The sequence below is a fragment of the Ctenopharyngodon idella genome, chromosome 4, assembly GCF_019924925.1.
Source record: "Ctenopharyngodon idella isolate HZGC_01 chromosome 4, HZGC01, whole genome shotgun sequence".
NCBI lineage: Eukaryota > Metazoa > Chordata > Actinopteri > Cypriniformes > Xenocyprididae > Ctenopharyngodon > Ctenopharyngodon idella.
The window spans coordinates 22,677,291-22,699,637 of record NC_067223.1 but is presented as its reverse complement, the minus strand read 5'-3'; the positions used below and the strand labels follow the sequence as shown (position 1 = coordinate 22,699,637).

Sequence of the window (22,347 nt, the reverse complement as noted above, 5' to 3'; positions counted from 1 at the left end):
TTCACACATAAAAAACAGAACAAATAATAGGACTGCACAAAATATTTTCACTGAAATAATTAACAGATTAACAAAACAGAAAAACTGTGCATCAAGTAGCTAGGGCTAGCACAGGCTACGCTCATTTGACGCGTTGTATTCGTTTTCTTTATTTTATTAAAATATTTATCTTTATTTTATTAGTTGATCATGTGGGCGCCTCACTCACACACGCTACATCAGTTCTAGCGTTGCTAACTTTACATTTCAGCCATTTATCAGCAAACTAAATGCAGAGAAAGTTAACACTGCTCTGCGCGCGCAACACCAACCAAACACATTTTTGCGCATGCGAAGGATGATGAAACGAGTGAAATATAAAGCCGTAGTTTACTATATAATGAACAGTAGTTCAGCAACCAATAAATGTTACATTGCGAATATGGAAACGATTGGATTCTTCCTGAATGAGAGAGGTATAGTCTATGTGAGCCCATTCAGTTTTGCTTTAAATAAATTCATTTCTGCTTTATAATGCCACTATAGCCTAATTTGTGTTTCAATTTATAATTTTATATATAATTGTATAGCTACTTATTTTTCGTTCTTGTTCTGTTCTGAATAAAATAAATTTTAAGGATTTTCTGTGGAGTGCAGAGGGGTACTAAAATAACCAAGTTTACGTTAATAATGTTTGTAAGTTTGTAAAACACACAGGAAAACTAAAAATCTAGCAGGAATGAGGAAGCTGCTTTACAGACACGCCTGTTTTGCACACGTCACTCAAACACAGAACCAGGAAACAGGAAACACATGAGTTCAGAGAAAGTGAAACTGAAGTGTAGTTGAGCTGTTGTGTGTTTGTGTCTCTGTGTTCATGCAGTAAAATGGCAGAAGCCAGAATTTCTCAGGATGAGTTCATGTGTTCAGTGTGTCTGGATCTCCTGAAGGATCCAGTGGCCATTCCCTGTGGACACAGTTACTGTAAGATCTGTATTACAGGCTGCTGGGATCAGGAGGATCAGAAGAGAGTCTACAGCTGTCCTCAGTGCAGACAGACCTTCAGTCCAAGACCTGCTTTAGCTAAAAACACCATTCTGGTTGAAATGGTGGAGAAACTGAAGAAGATTAAACTTCCTGCTGACTGTTACGCTGGAGCTGGAGATGTGCAGTGTGACGTCTGTACTGGAAGAAAACACAAAGCCGTCAAGTCCTGTCTGGTGTGTCTGAACTCTTACTGTCAGAATCACCTTGAACAACATGAGAGTTGGTTTAAAGGAAAGAGACACAATCTGAGTGAAGCCACTGGACGACTACAGGAGATGATCTGCCAGAAACATGACAAGATCCTTGAGGTTTTCTGCCGCACTGATCAGAAGTGTATATGTGTGCTGTGTATAATAGATGAACATAAAAACCACAACACTGTATCAGCTGCAGCACAGAGGACAGAGAAACAGGTATGAACTTAAAGAGGTCCTATTATGTTGATTTACAGGTTTATAATTTTGTTTATGGGGTCTACTGGAATACATTTACATCATTTAATGTCTGTTTTCACCATCTCTGTCTGAACACTGTTTTAGTTTCAGTTTCTTTAAAACCTGCCTTCCAAAAATCACAATCTGCTCTGATTAGTTAGCCAGCCTCAGTCTGTTGTGATTGATCTACTGTTTAGAGTGTGTGTTAGAAATGTAATGCACCTTACCATAACCGGCAATGGGGAGGTGGAAAGATGCTGGAAGAATTGTCGCTGACTGCTGCTTATATACGCTCTTAATGATGATTGACAGGACTGAAGGATTAGGCTCCTCCCGAACCTACGTTTGTAACATAATTTATAACATCTGAACTGCATCGAACTGCATGGTTCAGAAAGCAGATGTTATAAAAATGGTGAGAACAAAATAAAAGATTGCGGTTGTATACTGTTGAGGAATAGTGTTAAAAGTACATTTTAACCATCAAGTTAATCTGCATTAGGAAGAAAAAAGGATTAGATTTGGGGTGGTTAAAAACAGTGTCTCTTGGTGACAACACACTACTAACACAACCAGGCCTCACCCCATTTATTTTGCGTATGCCTTGTGTGAGAATTATTTAAATAAGGAATATTGTGTATTGAGGAATAAATTAGATAGGCAATAAGACTTCACAAATAGCTAATAATTCAGTTGGTGTACCTCAAGGTTTGATATTGGGTCCTTTGTTGTTCAGTTTGTATATTAATGACCTGCCTGACAACAGACAGCTAACACAACTCAACCCATTAATTTTGTGTACATCTTGGGCGGGAATTATTTAAATGAGGGATATTGTGAGGTGTTCATTCCTGGAAGAAAACTCAAGGCTAAAATGGAGGCAGCAACTGTCTTTGGAGTGACTTTATAACTTTTTCATAGTTTTTTCATGCTGAAACAGTTACACACTAAAGAAAGATGAACATAGGGGGGGAAAAAGCATAATAGATCAGTAGTTCACCCAAAAATAGGGTCAATAGGGTCCAAAAGTTTCAGTCTTCAAAAAGGACATTAATGTAGCATAAAAGAAATCCATATGACTCTAAGGGGGGTAATCTAAGGCTTCATCTGAAATAGCATACTTCCTTATGTAGTAGCTCAAAAACAGTATGTGACAAAAGAAGTATGTCCTAATTCACAGAACTCATAAAAGTAGGCATAAAGTACCCAGATGACCAACTACTTCCGAGATTCTGAAGTGTGATTCCCATGAGGCCACGGGAGAGGATTTGTGAATGGCAGCAAAGCAACGCAACTGATCCTGTTAGATCACATGATAATGACAACATGGTCAATGAAGTATGTCCAGATTACATTCATACTATATTGAACATACTTTTTTAGCAGACACAATTAATTACATATTTAAAATAAGTACCTGCTCAAGAGAGTGTGCGATTTTGGACGCAGCCTAACTCTCCTGAAGCATTAAGAAAAATCAAATATAATAGCATGTTTAGTCATGTGACATGCATAAGCCAGTGAGGTTTGGTGTTATTGACGTGTCACCATATTTGATTTGGGCTCTAGAAACAGAGACATTGGCTGTTTCTCAATATGCATTCTTAAGCGATCTTACATCCTTGTGTTCTTGCTCTACGTCATCATCAACCGTCGAAGTTCAGTTCCAATACTCAAGAACGCAAGAACAGAGGACGCATGAAAGTACCCAGATGTGTTCTTGATATCGAGGGTGCATCGAATGCAGACTTGAGAGAATCGAACCGTTAAAAATCCCAGAAGACGCTGTGGGCGGTTGACATACGGAAGCCTGCAAGCTTTGAAGTTCTCATTCTCATTTATTAAACATTTGTCCGTTTGTTTTTCTTAATTTTAATAAAGTAATAACCTGAAGAAAGCCTGCAGTATTTTTATTGACATATAAAAAATAATCTTAACATTGACAAAGCATAGCACAAAGGCTACTCATTTTCATAAATACACGCGGTAAAATAAAAAATACATACAATTTTATGAAAATGTCTATAATAATATGATAGAAGTCTTTTAATAGGTTATGAAATTTGTTTGTGATGTTATGTTGCATGTTATGTTGCATTTATTGTGCATTAGCCGCTACTTATAATATGCTGAGATGGTCAAGATCGCAGCACATCTCAATTCTCACAAGGATGCGTTCTGTGTCCTCGCGTCCTTCAGAGTTCGTCCTTTTCAAGGTTGCCTGGCAAGACCGGACTCCACGAGAACACAAGTCCATTCTCTGCGTTCTTGGAATTGAGAAACAGCCATTATTCAAGAATATTATACAAGAGAAAATTACACAAGTTTGGAAAGACATGAGGATGAGTAAACAATGAAAAAAATTACATTTCTGGGTGAACTACCCCTATAAAACTAGACATTGATGAAATAATGCTGACACTTATGAATGAACCTATAACCTTATCATTCAAGATCTTTAACCCCTCAATCTCAGCACTTCACTGATACTGGTTTGTCCTTTAGCACCAGCTGAAGGAGACGCAGAGGTCGTTCCAGCAGAGGATCCAGCAGAGAGAGAAAGATCTTCAGCAGCTGAGAGAGGCTGTGGAGTCTCATAAGGTGAGTCTGGAGAAGAAGAGAAGTTTGAGAAGTCTCAGTCAGGACTCACTGAAGCCACTGTGTGATTGTGATGTGTGTCCTAACAGCGCTCTGCACAGACAGCAGTGGAGGACAGTGAGAGGATCTTCACTGAGCTCATCCGCTTCATTGAGAGAAGCCGCTCTGAGGCCACACAGCGGATCAGAGATCAGGAAAAGACTGCAGTGAGTCGAGCTGAAGGACGACTGGAGCGACTGGAGCAGGAGATCAATGATCTGAGGAGGAGAGACGCTGAGCTGGAGCAGCTTTCACACACACAGGATCACATCCATTTCCTGCAGGTAACAGATCTAGAAGAACAGGATCATAGTGGACTTGAGCAAGAGACTCACAGAGAAACATTTCATGAGAGCAGAATGAGCCGTTGACTGAAGTGTTGATCTGTGTGTTCGGTTATTATATAATCATCAGTCAGACTCTCATCTGATCTTCTTCTTTTGAGAGAGACGCACTTACAAATGCAGTTCAGCTCTGGAAATCTCTTAGGAAACATTTTCCTGAAATATATATTGAACTTTCAAACATCAACAGATCAAAATTGAATTAATATTTAAACTATTTTTAGTTTCAGTTTCCCCCAGCTAGATTTCCCATCATCTCTTATCTTTTTACGAACTTTGACTTCTACTACTTTCAGTAACGAAAATAATCGTTAAACCTGTGGAAACACAATTTGACAGAATTTGACAGTGAAGTCCTCAAACAGGAAGTGAGGCTGTATATTAGTGATGCTTCAGCGTATTTGGAACACAAAACCTGACCTTGGGATCGTGTCCTAAGAGTCCTTGTGAATTTCAGAGCCACTAACTGCTCAAAAGTTATAAATAATGGTCAATCTACTCGTTGCCTTTGAACTGCTTTTCCTGGTCAAATCTACTCAACCCTGTCATGTGACACAATTGATGCACGTGATCTGTTACATTTATGTTATTGCCAGATGTTTGATCATCAAGTGTTTTCCTTGAAAGTTCACATATAGTGTAAGTGTTGAACACTAGATCTTACAGCCTCTAACATGATATAATGAACATGAGAAGAATGAAGCTGATGCTGTGAAAGTGCTGGATTGAGGAGAGTTACTAAAGATCAACAAGAGCTGCTCAAATCTGACAGTAGTGCAGGTTATTGTCTGAAGTGTGGAGGTGATGAGCTTTGATTTCTGTTTTCTGTAGAGTTTCCAGTCTCTCTCAGCTCCTCCTGAATCTACAGACGTAAATGACGATCCCTTCAGTTCTCTCTCCTCTTTTGATGTTGTGAGAGAATCTGTCCGTCAGCTGAGAGACAAACTGGAGGATTTCTGCAAAGAGGAGCTGAAGAAGATCTCTGACAGAGGTAAAGTCCTGGAGATTCATCTGCTCTCAGAAATGATCCTCCATCACCTCATATCATGTAGAAGATCATATTAGAAATGTCTTATGAACGGATGCAGGGATCATTTTCTCTTGACATGATAATCACACTCTTCATGTCTGTTGATTTCCACAGTCACTTTCACCAACATTGTTCCCAGAACCAGGAACGACTTCCTACAATGTAAGTCACTAAGAAAACAAGCAGAGCAACACAAAGTGTGTTCATGTTGTTCCTGTAGAAGGTGTGTGGGGGATGCTTTTGACTCGACATGTAGTGCCGTTCGGTTCTGGTGTGGACAGAGTGTGACCTGCCGGTTTACACTAATGTGACCACAATAGATGGTAACAACTATTTACTTCAGTGTTTCTGTCAGCTTTCTATAGCGCAGCTGCCGAACTTCCAGTGAAAACAACTTCTGCGTTCAGTATTCAGACTATAATAGAATAAAACACAATATGTCTTTCAATGTTTTTTTCTTGCTCTTGTTTTCCATTGGAAAAATTAATATGAATGCTTCTTGTTTGCTGATTGGCTGCAGTTTGTGATAATCTACATAATTAAGGTTTCAGTGCCAAATTTCTAAAGGGTTTATTTAACACTCATAAATTTAATTTCTATTCACATTGTTTTTTTCATTCATGGGAAACTAATGATAATGATATTTAAACTATCCAGTCAAATCTGTATGTGACATTTAATGACAAGCTTTTTAAATTATATATAGGTGAATAATAATAAAAATATTAACAACATACACCTATATATATATATATATATATATTTTAATTCATTTATTTTTTTATTAATTAAAATATATAATATACACTGATGAAAAGTTTGGGGTCTGTAAGGTTTTTTAATGTTTTTAAAATGCTATTTGATCCCAAAATACAGTAAAAATGGTAATATTAATTAATATAAAGAACAATCATTTTAAATGTCTTTACTGTCTTTTTCATTTTTTTATTGCACATTTTGCACATTTACAAAGTGGGACAGTGAGCATTACAATATCATACTAACATCCAAAAAAGCAAGACTTGAAATGGAATGAACTTGTGACTTTAACAAAGATGTAAATCAGGACAGCACTAAACTGAAGATTCAATATATTCTTCAAAAACAGAATCTTCTCAAACTAACAAATAAATATGATTATTTTTCACTGAAAGCCAATTAAAAACATTCATTCAAAATTTAGAGGTAAAATCACAGTAGTGAAAAGCTTCAGGAAAGTAAGAAACTGAAAACTTCCGGAAAAAAAATCCACCATGGATTTATTCTAAACAGGATTTTGTAACAAGTCTCTTTAACCTTTGGGGAAACAGTTAGAAATTTAAAGAAAGCTCAAGATCGCCAAAGTCTACAGCACTGAAAATCGCCAACAATACAATAGACATACAATGCTTAAAAACTTTTATTGTTGAATCAATTTAATGGATCCTTGCCGAATTAAAGTATCAGTTTCTTTTAAAAGAGAATCATATTGACCTCAAACATTTAAATGGTGTAAATATAAAAATAGGCCTAATTATAATAAACACAGAATAATAACCAACATTGATATTAGGGAAGACTGATTAGACCGGCCCAAATAACACTGATGTAAATGATGATTTTCACAGGATATCTGGTAAACTGTACTGAGACACTGATGATATATTGAACATGAAGAGTTTAGAAACATTAAAAGATCAGATTAATAATTCCTGATTCTGATGTGTTTTATCTCCATCAGTTTCCCATCAGCTCCATCTGGATCTGAACACAGTGAATAAATACCTCCGTCTGTCTGAGGGGAACAGAGTGATTACTTACACTAACACAGTCCAGCCGTATCCTGATCATCCAGACAGATTTGATCAGTGGTCTCAGGTGTTGTGTAGAGAGAGTGTGTGTGGACGCTGTTACTGGGAGATTGAGTGGAGTGGGATTGTGTTTATATCAGTGTCATATAAGAGCATCAGCAGGAAGGGATTGGGTAAAGAGTGTTTGTTTGGATATAATGATCAGTCCTGGAGTTTGATCTGCTCTTCCTCCAGTTACTCATTCAGACACAATGACATAGAGACTAAACTCCCTGTACAGTTCATCATCAGCAGTAGAATAGGAGTGTATGTGGATCACAGTGCAGGAACTCTGTCCTTCTACAGCGTCTCTGGAGACACAATGAGCCTCATCCACACAGTCCAGACCACATTCACTCAACCGCTCTATCCTGGGTTTAGGGTTGGTTATAAATCATCGGTGAAACTGTGTTGATGAATCAGAATAGACTGTAGAGAGATTCTACCCATAATGCTTTGAGCTCATGATGAATCAGTAACAGTGAGATGTTATAGAGTCTCTTATTTTCTCTTCATTACATTAATACTACAGCTGAACTTCTGTCAGTGAAATAACATGTCAGAATAAATGTGTGTAATGAATCCTCATATAGACAGTGAGATCAGTGTGTGTGTGTGTGTGTGTGTGTGTGTGTGTGTGAGTGTGTGTGAGTCATGATGAGTGACGGTGTGTATCTGTGCTTTTCTCAAACTCTATTTGTGTTGATGGAAATCAGTCATTCAGTTCTTATTGTAGTGTCACATAAATCATTTTATTATAACTATTAAAATTACCTTCAGCTGAAATGATCACACAGGATTCATAAAAATGTATCATTCAATAAAAAATGTGATTTGTTATAAAATTGATAAAGGTATATGTCTTGGAATGTATATGTGAGGCCTCCATTGACAGCAAGATAATTAACACTTTCAGATGCACAGAAAGGTAAGGAGTCTGTTCGTGTGGGCCTCATCATAGCACAGAAATTGCGCTTGTTAAAATTACAAATGACTGACTTCTAGCTTCTGACCAAGGCTGAATCTCAATACTAGTGTTACTTGATCTCAGTGCTGCATTTGACACTATAGATCATAAAACACTCCTAGATCGACTACAAAAATACACTGGTATCAAGGGACAGGCATTACGGTGGTTTAGGTCGTATCTATCAGACTGTCACAATTTTGTTTATTTAAACAGGGAAAAATCTAAGATAACATCAGTAAATTATGGAGTGCCGCAAGGATCTGTGTTAGGCCCTCTGCTATTTTCAATATATATGCTGCCACTTGGTAATATTATAAGAAAACATGGAATTAGTTTCCACTGCTATGCCGATGATACTCAGTTATATATTTCGACATATATATCCTCAACAGTTAAAGACCTGGGTGTTATATTAGACAGTAACTTGTCTTTCGAAAATCATATTTCATTTGTTACAAAAACAGCTTTCTTCCACCTCAGAAACATTGCTAAGATACGGAATGTTATCTGTTTCTGATGCAGAAAAGTTAGTTCATGCTTTCATGACGTCTAGACTAGATTACTGTAATGCATTACTAGCTGGTTGTCCTGCTTCCTCAATAAACAAGCTACAATTGGTACAAAATGCAGCTGCTAGAGTTCTTACCAGGTCAAGAAAATATGATCATATAACACCAATTTTATCATCTCTACACTGGTTACCTATTAAGTTCCGTATCAATTATAAAGTATTGCTACTGACCTATAAGGCCCTAAATGGTTTAACTCCTGTATATTTATTCAATCTTCTATTGCCCTACAATCCTTCACGCTCTTTAAGATCACAAAACTCTGGGCTTCTGGTTGTACCTAGGATAAGTCCACCAAAGGAGGGAGAGCGTTTTCACATTTGGCTCCTAAACTCTGTTTTCTGCGTATAAAGATAGTTCGATTTTTATTTCTTTGGTTCAGACAGACAGCAAATCATAAATTAACTTCTGACTTCTAATGCATGGCCTTTTCACAAACATTGTAGTGCCATGTTAATCTATTGTCACAGTTCCAGTCATTCCCGGACTTCATTTCCTACAATCCTCCCTGCCTATCACCTGCACTCACTCCACCAATCAATAATCACCACACCCAGCTGCAGCTCATTACCCGGATTATTTAAGCCACTCACATCCACACACACTTTGCGAGGTCTTGTATACCCTGGTTGCAATTCTGAGCGTGTTATCCTGTTTGCCTGCCTGTTTCTGTTCCTGTCTGTTCCCCGTGTATGATTCTCTGCTGCCTGCCTTTGGACTGTTTATTGTTTCCTGGTTCTGTGATTGATATCTGCCTGCCCTGATTCTACTGTCTGTTCCACGACCACTATTCTGCCTTGTCCCTGCTGTACCTGTTTGCCACTGTTTGACCACGAACTGCTTTATTAAAAGCTTGCAAATGGATCTTACCCTGAGTCCCGCTTTGTTACATCTATATTCTGTGTGACTCTCAGGACACGCCTCTGTCTCCGCAGTGTTGTGATCATACTCATTATATTCACATAGCAGTGGTGATGAGAGAACGCGCTTGAGAAACAGTTTAGAGAGAAGAAATCAATCTACATATAAAATATTGGTCACTTTCTAAATAATAAAAGTATAGCACATCTACTAATAATTATATTTAAACAAATCAGTTTTTACCAATGCAAATATGTTAGAAACGATGCATCCCGATACAAAAATATGAAAAAATTACATGTGGCAGAGATTTAGGGGCATCATAATCTAGCACAAGCTTGAAATCGATAAATACATCCAACTTATTAAAAAAAGAAGAATCTCATATCTGGCTCAAAATCAATAAGCAGCTTAGTCAAACTACGAAAGATACATACTCTTTATATTCCTCCCTCTGAATCTCCTTACTATAATGAAAACATTTTTGAGACCCTCCACAGTTAAATCAACCACTTCCAGGCTCAGGGAAGTGTGTTAACCTGTGGGGATCTCAATGTAAGAACGGGATCCCTACTCGACTACACCACAGACAACGGGAATAATTATATATTTAGACAGAGCTTTCAACAAAACAGCATACATTTTTCAAGGACTAACTCTGATTCCCAAATAAATAAAAACGGGAGGCTACTACTTGAGCCTCGGTCTGTTCCTCGTCAACAACAGGGTGAGAGGGGATTCTCTATGGAGATACACCTATAGTTCATTTCATGGTTGCTCAACAATTGACTACATGATCACAGATTTAGATCTATTCTCTTTCAGAGCCTTCACAGTCAAACCACTAAGACCCTTATCAGATCACAGCCAAATTACTGTGTATCTAAAAAGGAAAAATACTAGCATACATCCACAACCCAGTAAGCTGTATAACATTACAAAGAATTACAGATGGGTCCAAAACAGCACAGAAAAATACCTGACTGCATTTGACCACCCCCAAGTGTGCTTATTTATGGAAAATATTTATCCTCATAATGAAAAAAAAAATAAAGAAAAATTTAAGACAGCTTTCAAATCAAAAACGCATACAACCAGATGATTCAGATTTACGTCTTCGTTATTGTGAGGAGCTTAAAAAACACTCAGAAATACGAAAGAACAGTACATCCAAAATCAGCTCAAAACTATTGAAGAATTGGTCCATTCAAACAGTTTCTGGGACAACTGGAATCTCCTGGATAAAAAGAATCATGAACAAATAACTATTCAAGACGGTGGCACATGGAAAAACCACTTTGAACAACTTTATAGCAAATTAAACATGAATATAGAACAAACACAGATATATGAAAAATTAAACCAGATAGAAAATATAATTGGCAAATACCAAAATCTGCTAGATTACCCAATCACTGAAAAAGAGCTGATGGATAAAATACAGGCCCTGCCAACAAAAAAGGCAAGTGGACCAGACGGAATCCTAAACGAAATGCTTAAAAATACAAATCACAAATTCAGATTGGCCATAATGAAACTGTTCAACTTGGTTCTGAGTGTTGGTCATTTCCTTGACACCTGGAATAGAGGACTCATAACGCCCATATTCAAGAATGGAGACAAATCAGACCCGAACAATTACAGAGACATCTGTGTGAGCAGTAATCTGGGGAAGCTGTTCTGCACTATCAACACAAGATTCATACATTTCTACAGAGCACAATGTCCTGAGGAAAAGTCAGATTGGATTCTTACCAAATTATAGAACATCAGACCATATCTTCACCCTACATTCCCTGATCGACAAATACATTAACCAAAACAAAACCAAAATTTTTGCTTGCTTTGTACATTTCCAGAAGGCCTTTGATTCAATTTGGCATGAAAGTCTTCTGTTTAAACTTCTAGAATCAGGTATCGGGGGTAAAACATACAACATTATAAAAACAATGTACTCAAACAATCAATGCTCTATTAAAATTGGCAATAAACAGAGTTCTTCACTCAAGGGCGGGGTGTGAGGCAGGGCTGCCCACTATCACCGACCCTCTTTAATATTTACATTAATGAATTGGCGAAACAATCAGCAGCACCTGGCGTCACACTACATGACTCCACTATCAAGTTCCTCCTGTATGCAGATGATCTGACTATTAACCCAACTAAAACAAAAGTTCTAACTTTTCAGAAAAGACCCAGATGTCAGGGAAAGAGACACAATTTCAGCCTTGGTACAACCACAATTGATCATGCCACAAGCTACACATACCTTAAGCTAAAAATAAGTGCAACTGGAAAACTAAATTTGGCCGTGAATGAACTGACAGAGAAAGCAAGAAGGGCCTTCTATGCCATCAAGAGTCATGAGAGTACACATCGAACAACGCATGCAGGGCAGAATTAAGCCAATACCCTATCCACATTGAGAAACGAGCCATCAAATTTAGGACACATCTAAAAACGAGTGACCCCAACTCTTATCATTTTAAAGCCCTTAAAAACCATGAAATGAACATCGAAAAAAGCCCCCTGATTCAGATGGTCCTGAGGCTACAAAAACAAACTAACACAACTAACAACAGCCAGTCTCAGGACACTGACACCCTCAACCACAGAATTAGGCCCAACCAAATTATAAAAGCACAAAAAGAAAATGACCTGACCTATTGGACTGAAACAACAGAAAAACAAAGTAAACTTGAATGTTATTTGGCCCTAAATAGAGACTACACAACAGCAGAATATCTGAGTACAGTGAAAGACTGTAAATTAAGATACATTGATGCCTGTCACAAAAAGAGGGATTCGACTAATCAGTAATGCGCTCACACACACACACACACACACGCACATACACACTGAATTCTAAATTGTTCATATAATTCTAAAATGTTGATTGAATGTTCTACTTACTTTTTTTATGTGTGTATATGTACATGTATTTTGATTATTTTGCTTTGGCAATACATTGTAACAATTGTCATGCCAATAAAGCACACTTTGAATTTGAATTTTATTTTAAATTAAAGGGTTAGTCCACCCAAAAATGAAAATTCTGTCATTTATTACTCACGCTCATGCTGTTCCAGACCTGTAAGACCTTCGTTAATCTTCGGAACGCAAAGAGATATTTTTGTTTAAATCGATGGCTCCGTGAGGCCCACATAGGGAGCAATGACATTTCCTCTCTCAAGATCCATAAAGGTACTAAAAACATATTTAAATCAGTTCATGTGAGTACAGTGGTTCAGTATTAATATTATCAAGCGACGAGAATATTTTTGGTGCACCAAAAAAAAAACAAAATAACGAATTATTTAGTGATAGCCGATTTCAAAACACTGCTTCAGGAAGCTTCGGAGCGTTATGAATCAGCGTGTCGAATCCGCAGTTCGGAGCACCAAAGTCACGTGATTTCAGCAGTTTGGCGGTTTGACACGTGATCCGAATCATGATTCGATACACTGATTCATAACGCTCCAAATCTTCCTGAAGCAGTGTTTTGAAATCGGCCATCACTATATAAGTCGTTATTTTGGGGGGGGTTTTTTGGCGCACCAAAAATATTCTCGTCGCTTTATAATATTAATATTGAACCACTGTACTCACATGAACTGATTTAAATATGTTTTTAGTACATTAATGGATCTTGAGAGAGGAAATGTCATTGCTCATTATGTAGGCCTCACGGAGCCATCGGATTTAAACAAAAATATCTTAATTTGTGTTCCGAAGATCAACAAAGGACTTACGGGTGTAAAACGGCACGAGAGTGAGTAATTAATGACAGAATTTTCATTTTTGGGTGAACTAACCCTTTAATACTAATATCTTACGTCATTCAAAGTAGTCTCTCTCTCTCTCTCATAATTTGTAGACCTGGGCCTAAACTGAAGACAGTGCTGGGAACAAACCAGTATGAGGGTGTCAGCCTAAAGCCACCTCTCTAAATCAGTCCAAAGACAACGGAGAACAGGTTTGGATATGTCAGCCATGGGATTCCAAGTGCCATGTGGATTACCAACTTCCGATACTGGCCAGAGGCAGACAGAAATGCTGGTGTGTTGGGGTTGTTTTGTATACTAAATGACCTGGGGTCCGTTCTTCGTACCTCGCTTAATACATCTGAGATGATTTGACAGATGCCAGATCTTTCAATCGTGATAACTGAACTCTGGCTAGTTTGGTTCTTCAAACGAATTTGCAGACTGGATTAAAATATCTGGATTAAATTATCTGCGATTACTGCACGTTCTTGTGTTCCTCGAAAAGGGCAGATGTATCGATACTCGAAACCACGATCAGCAATGCAGAGAGTCAAGATGGCAACGTAGTGACATCATATATTTAAAAAAGACACCTGACGAAAAGAAAACAGCTTTTTTAAATAAGCAGCTAAGCAAAAACAAAAAAACATAAAAGTTATAATAGATAAATGAAATGTGCACTTTTTTTTTTAAACATGATTCCCATTATTTAGGCTACATTCACGATTTCCTATTTGTGCAGGCTTTACATTTTTATTTCAGTGTTGTAATTAGCAATTCATTTAATTTTAACTTTAAAGCAGATTAATTAAAGCTGTTACGTAACAAAGTTCCTTAAGGGTCAAAATCAAGTTATCTGCATCTCCTGCGCTTCATCAAGCCTACGGTGTACATTTTAGGACCTTCTCAGACCTCAGTCATACAACGAAAAGGCATCGCACCTCAGACTGAAAGGCTTCAGGTCTCAGGAAAAATGACGTCAGGTGTCAGGTCTCGTACAATTAGACATCAGACGAAACTAACTCAGATAAAAAGACATCAGACGAAACGGACTCATGTGTTCTTGATCCACCCCTTTTATCGAGGATGCTTCGAGAGGTGACTTCTGCGGACTTGAGACAGCCAGGTATCCCAGAATGCATCTCGCACCAACCAGCAAGTGTCAATAGTAAAGGAGAAAACCCGTGTAATTTAAACATACTAATGTTATTATGTCATGATGTGAGTTTTTCAGGTGAAAATGTACTGGTTTAAAGCTCAAATCTGTGGTTTATTGTTAAAGAGGGCGGCTATTTGAAAATTTTATCTGACGTTTTTGAAGTGAGATGCAAGTGATCTCTGGGCGCTCAGCGCTCATGTACCCAGTCGAGAACAGCCTCATCTCGGTTAATCCTTCTGACGTTTGCCGCTGGCTCTGATGTCTCTGTAGTGCTTAAACATGAGATATAATTCGTCCTGTGTGTTTCTAATGGGTGATCTTTCGTCTCATGAATCTATCATTTGTTTCCTGCCAAATCGTTTTGGCTGAGGGCAAAGTGAAGTTTCATAACTTTACATATTTTGGATATTTAACTTTACGTTGTAGTAGAGCGCTGACTTTGAATGATTGACTGAATTGTTCTATAGCTTCTTTTATACTTTTGTAATGGCTGTTATTGATCATTAAAACTGACATTTAACAAAAAGAGACAGTGTTGTGTTTTATGTTATTTCATTTTATTACAGTGAAGATAATCAGATTCACATATTGACTGTACCACATATGAATGTTTAATATTTTTAAAATGTAAACGAAAAGAGGCAGGGTTGTGTTTTATGTCGTTTTGTTAATACTGTATGAGCGCATTGTGTGCAGCAAATGATTGATTGACTCAACTTTGTTTTGCTTCTCTGTAACTTATATTCTTTGAGTGTGTGTCTGAGAATGATTAAACACAATGTGTGTGAGAACACACATGAAAACTAAACACTTATTAGGAATGAGACTCTTCAGGACCAGTAATGAGGAAGCTGTTTTACAGACAGGCCTGTTTTACATACATCACTCAAACACAGAACCAGGAAACAGGAAACACATGAGTTTAGAGAAACTGAAACTGAAGTGTAGTTGAGCTGTTGTGTGTTTGTGTCTCTGTATTCATGCAGTAAAATGGCAGAAGCCAGAATTTCTCAGGATGAGTTCATGTGTTCAGTGTGTCTGGATCTCCTGAAGGATCCAGTGGCCATTCCCTGTGGACACAGTTACTGTAAGATCTGTATTACAGGCTGCTGGGATCAGGAGGATCAGATGAGAGTCTACAGCTGCCCTCAGTGCAGACAGACCTTCAGTCCAAGACCTGCTTTAGCTAAAAACACCATTCTGGCTGAACTGGTGGAGAAACTGAAGAAGATTAAACTTCCTGCTGACTGTTACGCTGGAGCTGGAGATGTGCAGTGTGACGTCTGTACTGGAAGAAAACACAAAGCCGTCAAGTCCTGTCTGGTGTGTCTGGAGTCTTACTGTCAAACTCATTTTGACCGTCATGAGGAATTTCACTCACGTAAGCCACATAAAGTGACTGAAGCCACTGGACGACTGCAGGAGATGATCTGCACGAAACACGACAAGATCTTTGAGGTTTTCTGCCGCACTGATCAGAAGTGTATATGTGTGCTGTGTATGAATGAACATAAAAACCACGACACTGTATCAGCTGCAGCACAGAGGACAGAGAAACAGGTATGAACTTAAAGAGGTCCCATTATGCTCATTTACAGGTTCATAATTTTGTTTATGGAGTCTACTGGAATACATTTACATCATTTAATATCAGTTTTCACCCTCTCTGTCTGAACACTGTTTTAGTTTCAATTTCTTTAAAACCCGCCTTCCAAAAATCACAGTCTGTTCTGATTGGTCAGCTGGTCACAGTCTGTTGTGATTGGTCTACTGTTTAGAGTGTGTGACGGAAATGTAACATGCTTTACCATAACTGGCGATGGGGAGGTGAAGGGATGTCGGAAGAATTGTCACTGGGACGACACAATGACTGCTGCTTACACTCGTAATGATGATTGACAAGACTGAATGATTAGGCAAACCTACGTTTGTAACTTCATTTATAACATCTGACCTGCATGGTTCAGAAAGCAGTCATTACAATAATGGTGAGAACACAATAAAAGATTGAGGTTGTATACTGTTAAGGAATAGTGTTAAAAGTACATTTTAACCATCCAGTTAATCTGCATTAGGAAGGCCAAAAAAAAAGGTTTAGATTCGGAGTGGTAAAAACTGTGTCTCTTGGATATGGTGACAACACACTACTAACACAACCAGGACTCACCCCATTGATTTTGCGTGTGCCTTATGTGGGGATTATTTAAATGAGGAATATTGTGTATTGAGGAATAAATGAGGTAGGCAATAAGACTTCACAAATAGCTAATAATTTTGTTGGTGTACCTCAAGGTTCAATATTGGGTCCTTTGTTGTTCAGTTTGTATATTAATAACCTGCCTGACGTTTGTGCATCTACTGTTAATTGTTAGATGTATGCTGATGATACAGTTATATATGTTAAGCATGATAAAAGCAAAAAGCAAGCTGCAGAAGAATTATCATAATATATAATAATAATAATAATAATAGGCATAATAATAGATTCACAATTTACATTTAAAAAAGCTAAAAAAAAAAAAAAAGAAGAAGTTGGGAATAAAATTAGATTAAATCTGGTAAATTTTAGACACATTATAAATAATTTAACAACTGAGGCCTCAAAGTTGTATATGTCACGGGAATCATACGCGGATGCAAGTTGCAAGTAAAAATCTCTTCATTGAGAAAACAGATTAAGTCCAACACGTTGCAGCCAGCAGGAGAGTGGTGACGCAGGGACTTCGATGGGCAATCCTGAACAGAAGAGTGAAGACCGTGTGTAGAGTACCCGGAGTGAAGGGAGAACACCAGGTGAGAAATCCAAACGAGACTGGAACAGGAACAGCACGACACGATGAATTCGACTCAGACTGAGGAACACACGAGGAGAACAGGAAGCAGCACGGGGAATCTCCAACAACGATCTGACAAACATGAGACGAAAGACAGGGCAATAAATAGGCTGGTAGATGACATTCAGCTGCCGCTGATCACTGATAATCAGCGGTGACGCCCACATGAAACAATCAGTGTGACGAAACACACACACACACACACACACACAAGACCAGAATGAGACAGCGGATTACCAACCGTGACAGTACCCTTCCTCCTAGGAACGCCTCCCGGTGTTCCCAGACGAACCTACCTGTCAAGTCTTACCAGTGGCACAAACAGAACAAGCCAAAACAAAATTGCGAATGTCGTGAGCCATCGATGGCCACCAGAATCGTTGCTTGACCAAAAAACTGGTGCGATTGACTCCTGGATGACAAGCAACGTTGATAACGTCGGACCGTAACCCCTCCGGCACAAATAATCGATTCGGTGGGCAACCGGGCGGATGCGTTACCCCTTCTAAGGCCGTACTGACCCTCGATTCGACCTCCCATGTCAGAGTGGAGACCACTAATGTCTCGGGTAAAATACACTCGGGAGTAGACGGGCGTTCAGAAGGATCAAAAATACGTGACAAAGAATCAGGTTTGATATTCTTGGAACCCGGGTGGTACGAGAGAGATAAATAAAAAATCATCCAAATTTGACCGCCAACAACTCTCTGTTACCAATGTCATAATTACGTTCGGCGGGTGATAAACGATGGGACAAAAACGCACAGGGATGCGTCTTGTCGTCTGTGGAAGAACGTTGAGACAGAACTGCACCTACCCCCACCTCTGACGCATCGACCTCCACCACGAACTGACGTGAAGGTGGCTATGAGAATGGGAGCCGAAACGGAGCGGCTCTTAAGTTTGGCGAATGCAGCCTCAGCTGTATCAGACCACCTGAACGTCGTTCTGGGGGAGGTCAAGGCGGTCAGAGGCGTGGCTAGTTGGCTGAAATTGCAAATGAAACGCCAGCAAAAATTGGCAAACCCCAGAAACCTCTGTAGGGCCTTACGGGAATCTGGACTTGGCCAATCTACCACAGCCTTAACCTTGTCAGGGTCCATACATACTCCCTCAAGCGAGACGATGTATCCTAGAAAAGAAACAGACTGTGCATGAAAATCGCATTTCTCCGCCTTGACAAAAAGCCCATTCTCTAGCAGCCTCTGAAGCACTCGCCTGACGTGCTGAACGTGTTCCTGGAGAGAGGAAGAAAATATCAATGTCATCCAGGTAGACATATATGAACTGGTCAACCATATCTCTCAACACGTCATTGACGAGTGCCTGAAAAACTGCCGGGGAGTTGGACAACCTGAAGGGCATGACCAAGTATTCGAAGTGCCCCCTGGAGGTGTTAAAAGCGGTTTTCCACTCATCCCCCTTCCGAATGCGAACAAAATGATAAGCGTTACGTAAATCCAATTTTGTGAAAACGGATGCTCCCTGCAACCTCTCGAAGGCTGAAGACATCAACGGCAAAGGATAGGTATTCTTTACCATGATGTTGTTCAGTCCTCGGTAATCAATTCAAGGTTGCAAGGAACCATCCTTCTTCCCCACAAAGAAGAATCCCGCCCCCGCTGGAGAAGAGGAAGGTCGGATGAACCCTGCTGCTAGAGAGTCAGAAATATATTTCTCCATGGCCTCCCTCTCGGGAACAGAAAGAGAGTAAAGTTTGCCTTTAGGTGGAGACTTACCTGGCAGTAAAGCTATAGCACAGTCATAGGGACGATGCGAAGGGAGAGAAGCAGCACGGGACTTACTGAACACTTCCTTCAGATCCAGGTACTCCACGGGCACGTTTGATAAATCCGCTGCCTTCTCCTGAAACACAGAAACAGACGGACAAGCAGACACAAGACAAGACTCGTAACACTGAGTGCTCCATTCAGAGATAGAGTGCTGGTGCCAATCCACCCTGGGATTGTGTTGATTAAGCCAGGGATGACCAAGAACTATGGGTGCCAGAGGGGAGTCCATGAGGAGAAACGTGATGGTTTCAGTGTGGTTACCTGACGTAGTAAGAGTTATGGGACCGGTAGTAAGGGAGATGCTGGGGAGTTCCTGTCCATTGAGAGCATTAACGGAGATCTGTCTGGTGAGAGGTGTGATGGGGAGATGAAATTTCTGAGCGAAATGAATGTCCATGAAATTACCTTCGGCTCCGGAGTCCAGTAAGGCTTGGCAGGTATGTGTGTGGTTGGCCCATCTCAGTCTTACCGGAAGGAGAGTGGATGGTGAGGACTTCTCGGCAGAGATCCCACCCGATAGTAGCCTCTTCATTACTATCGGGCTTGTTCTTTTACTGGACACGCATGTAAAAAATGGCCCGCTCCTCCGCAGTACAGACATAGTCCTCGGGACCTCCGCCTCTCTCTCTCCTCCCAGGAAAGCCGAGCTCTCCCTATCTGCATGGGCTCGGGATCAGCGATGGGACCGACCGTGTCTCCCTCGTTGGTCGATCGACCTTCCGTGCCTCTGAGTCTTTGGTTAGGATGAGTGTACCACTCCAGGCGGTTAAGACGAGCATCCACTCGCAATGCCAGGTCGATAAGTCCGTTAAGACTCTGGGGAAGGTCCAAGATGTAAATCTCCCTTTGGACACGGTCAGCCAGCCCATGCAGGAACATGTCCCACTGAGCCTCCTCGTTCCATCTGCACTCTGCTGCCAATGTTCTGAACTCGATAGAGTAGTCGGCTACCGTACGATCACCTTGTTTTAGTTCCATGAGGAGTCTGGCAGCGTCCTTGTCTGCCACCGCACGGTTGAAGACCCTCTTCATCTCTGCAGCAAGTGCCTGGAACGAGGTGCAGCATGGATCCTTGTTCTCCCACGCCACCGTTCCCCATAGTGCCGCCTGACCCGTGAGGAGGGTGAGTACAAACGCCACCTTGGACTCTTCTCTCTCAAAGGTCCGGGGCTGTAGGGAAAAATGCATAGAGCACCGTGTAAGAAAGGCTCTGCAAAAATTGGGCTCATCAGCATAGCTCTGAGGAACAGGTAGGAGTGGCTCAGGTTTGACACCTGCATCACAAGCGCTTGCACAGCGCGCCCTGTGGTGGTGATACTCTCCTGCTGCTGGTCCATACGAGCAATACTGTGGTTGATGAACTCAGTCAGTGAAGCTGAACTTGCTGCATCCATAACGTTGGTCAGATCATTCTAAATTTGCAGATGTTTTACTTGTGTATAAAATTTTGCATGCTATGGCCCCACCTACACTTAGTGAAGTTTATAAACGTAATTTAGGGAGGAGCGGCCCATCTAATCTTCCAATCAACAGCCAGAGTATATAAGCAGCTGCTTACCTCTCTTCAGTCTCAGCTGTTCCAGCATCCCTCCACCTCCCCAAACTCCACCTTCATCTCAGGTCCCTTGCCCTATGTAATCATATCTTATATTTATTCACTGTGGGGGTATTTCAGAGCTCGAGTTGAAGCTGCTTCATCGAGCCCCTCATCAGTGGACAGCAAGCCAAATAAGCTAACCTAACACCCTAAAGATTATACTGGCAAACAAACTCACTAAATGAGTCCATTAGACAAAATTATAACTCATTTGCTAGAGCCACTGCTAGAGGGGATTGTGTAATACCACATAGAAAATGTGCTTTTGAGCAGTCAGCCTTTTCTTATAGAGCTGCACATACCTGGAATATAATACCTACAGAATTAAGAAATATCACATCTTTTATTTCTTTTTCCTGCATCGATAAAACAGTGGTTATTGGATTATCAATCATGTCTTCATAATTTGGAGAAGTGGCTTGTGTCTCCTTATATTTAAAATCATTTTGTATTTGTATTTACATGCTTTGTTTATGGGTATGTTTGCTGGAATGTCTTTTATATTATTATTTTTTTTATGTTTTATGGACTTCATTACCATCAACCTGCCAGGGACCACAGATGAAAACATGCCTGTACAGCTAAATCTGGCACATTTACATGATGGACTTCAATGTTCATTTTAATTAATGTGCGTTGTCCATTTTAAAATAAATAAAGAATAAAAAAAAGAAAAAGAGAATTGTGAAGTGTTCGTTCCCAGAAGAAAACTCAAAACTACAATGGAGGCGTTGGCACTTATAAACCTATAACCTTATCATGAAAGATCTTTAACCCTCAATCTCAGCACTTCACTGATACTTGATGATTTATGTGATGTTTCTCCTGTCATTGGTTCGTCCTTTAGCACCAGCTGAAGGAGACGCAGAGGTCGTTCCAGCAGAGGATCCAGCAGAGAGAGAAAGATCTTCAACAGCTGAGAGAGGCTGTGGAGTCTCATAAGGTGAGTCTGAAGAACAGAAGTTTGAGAAGTCTCAGTCAGGACTCACTGAAGCCACTGTGTGATTGTGATGTGTGTCCTAACAGCGCTCTGCACAGACAGCAGTGGAGGACAGTGAGAGGATCTTCACTGAGCTCATCTGCTCCATTGAGAGAAGCTGCTCTGAGGCCACACAGCGGATCAGAGATCAGGAAAAGACTGCAGTGAGTCGAGCTGAAGGACGACTGGAGCGACTGGAGCAGGAGATCAATGATCTGAGGAGGAGAGACGCTGAGCTGGAGCAGCTTTCACACACAAAGGATCACATCCATTTCTTGCAGGTAACAGAGATCTAGAAGAACAGGATCATAGTGGACTTGAGCAAGAGACTCACAGAGAAACATTTATCTTTTTACAATCTTTGACTTATATTGCAAATTTTGAGTAATGTTTATCAAAATCAGATAATCTTCAAACATTTTATAATAATTTTCATTAACATATTGATGAATTTGACACTGAAGTCCTCAAACAGGAAGTGAGGCTGTATATTAGTGATGCTTCAGCATATTTAAATC

General features: G+C 39.8%; 2 protein-coding genes across 2 annotated transcripts in view; both read left to right on the top strand.

The window, feature by feature from the left end:
• The first annotated feature begins 866 nt into the window (after positions 1–866).
• On the top strand, positions 867–7,900 carry LOC127511136 (tripartite motif-containing protein 16-like). The gene is made up of 6 exons (XM_051891748.1): positions 867–1,439; positions 3,966–4,061; positions 4,148–4,381; positions 5,273–5,432; positions 5,586–5,633; positions 7,192–7,900. Exons 1-6 carry the CDS (start codon positions 867–869, stop codon positions 7,713–7,715), a joined length of 1,635 nt encoding a protein of 544 aa, XP_051747708.1. The 3' UTR covers positions 7,716–7,900.
• A 7,650-nt stretch (positions 7,901–15,550) lies between these two features.
• LOC127511139 (tripartite motif-containing protein 16-like) overlaps positions 15,551–22,347 on the top strand; it is a 35,882-nt gene continuing 29,085 nt past the window's right edge. The window contains exons 1-3 of the mRNA XM_051891750.1: positions 15,551–16,186; positions 21,698–21,793; positions 21,877–22,110. Of these exons, the coding sequence (XP_051747710.1) occupies positions 15,617–16,186; positions 21,698–21,793; positions 21,877–22,110 (900 nt within the window). The 5' untranslated portion in view covers positions 15,551–15,616. The remainder of the gene's footprint in view (positions 16,187–21,697; positions 21,794–21,876; positions 22,111–22,347) is intronic.

Excerpts from the sequence above, each read along its gene's own strand:
- LOC127511136 (XM_051891748.1), top strand. The coding sequence starts at position 867 with ATGGCAGAAGCCAGAATTTCTCAGGATGAGTTCATGTGTTCAGTGTGT. Across the intron at positions 1,440-3,965 it reads CACAGAGGACAGAGAAACAG|CACCAGCTGAAGGAGACGCA; the intron begins GTATGAACTTAA and ends TTTGTCCTTTAG. Across the intron at positions 5,433-5,585 it reads GAAGAAGATCTCTGACAGAG|TCACTTTCACCAACATTGTT; the intron begins GTAAAGTCCTGG and ends TGATTTCCACAG.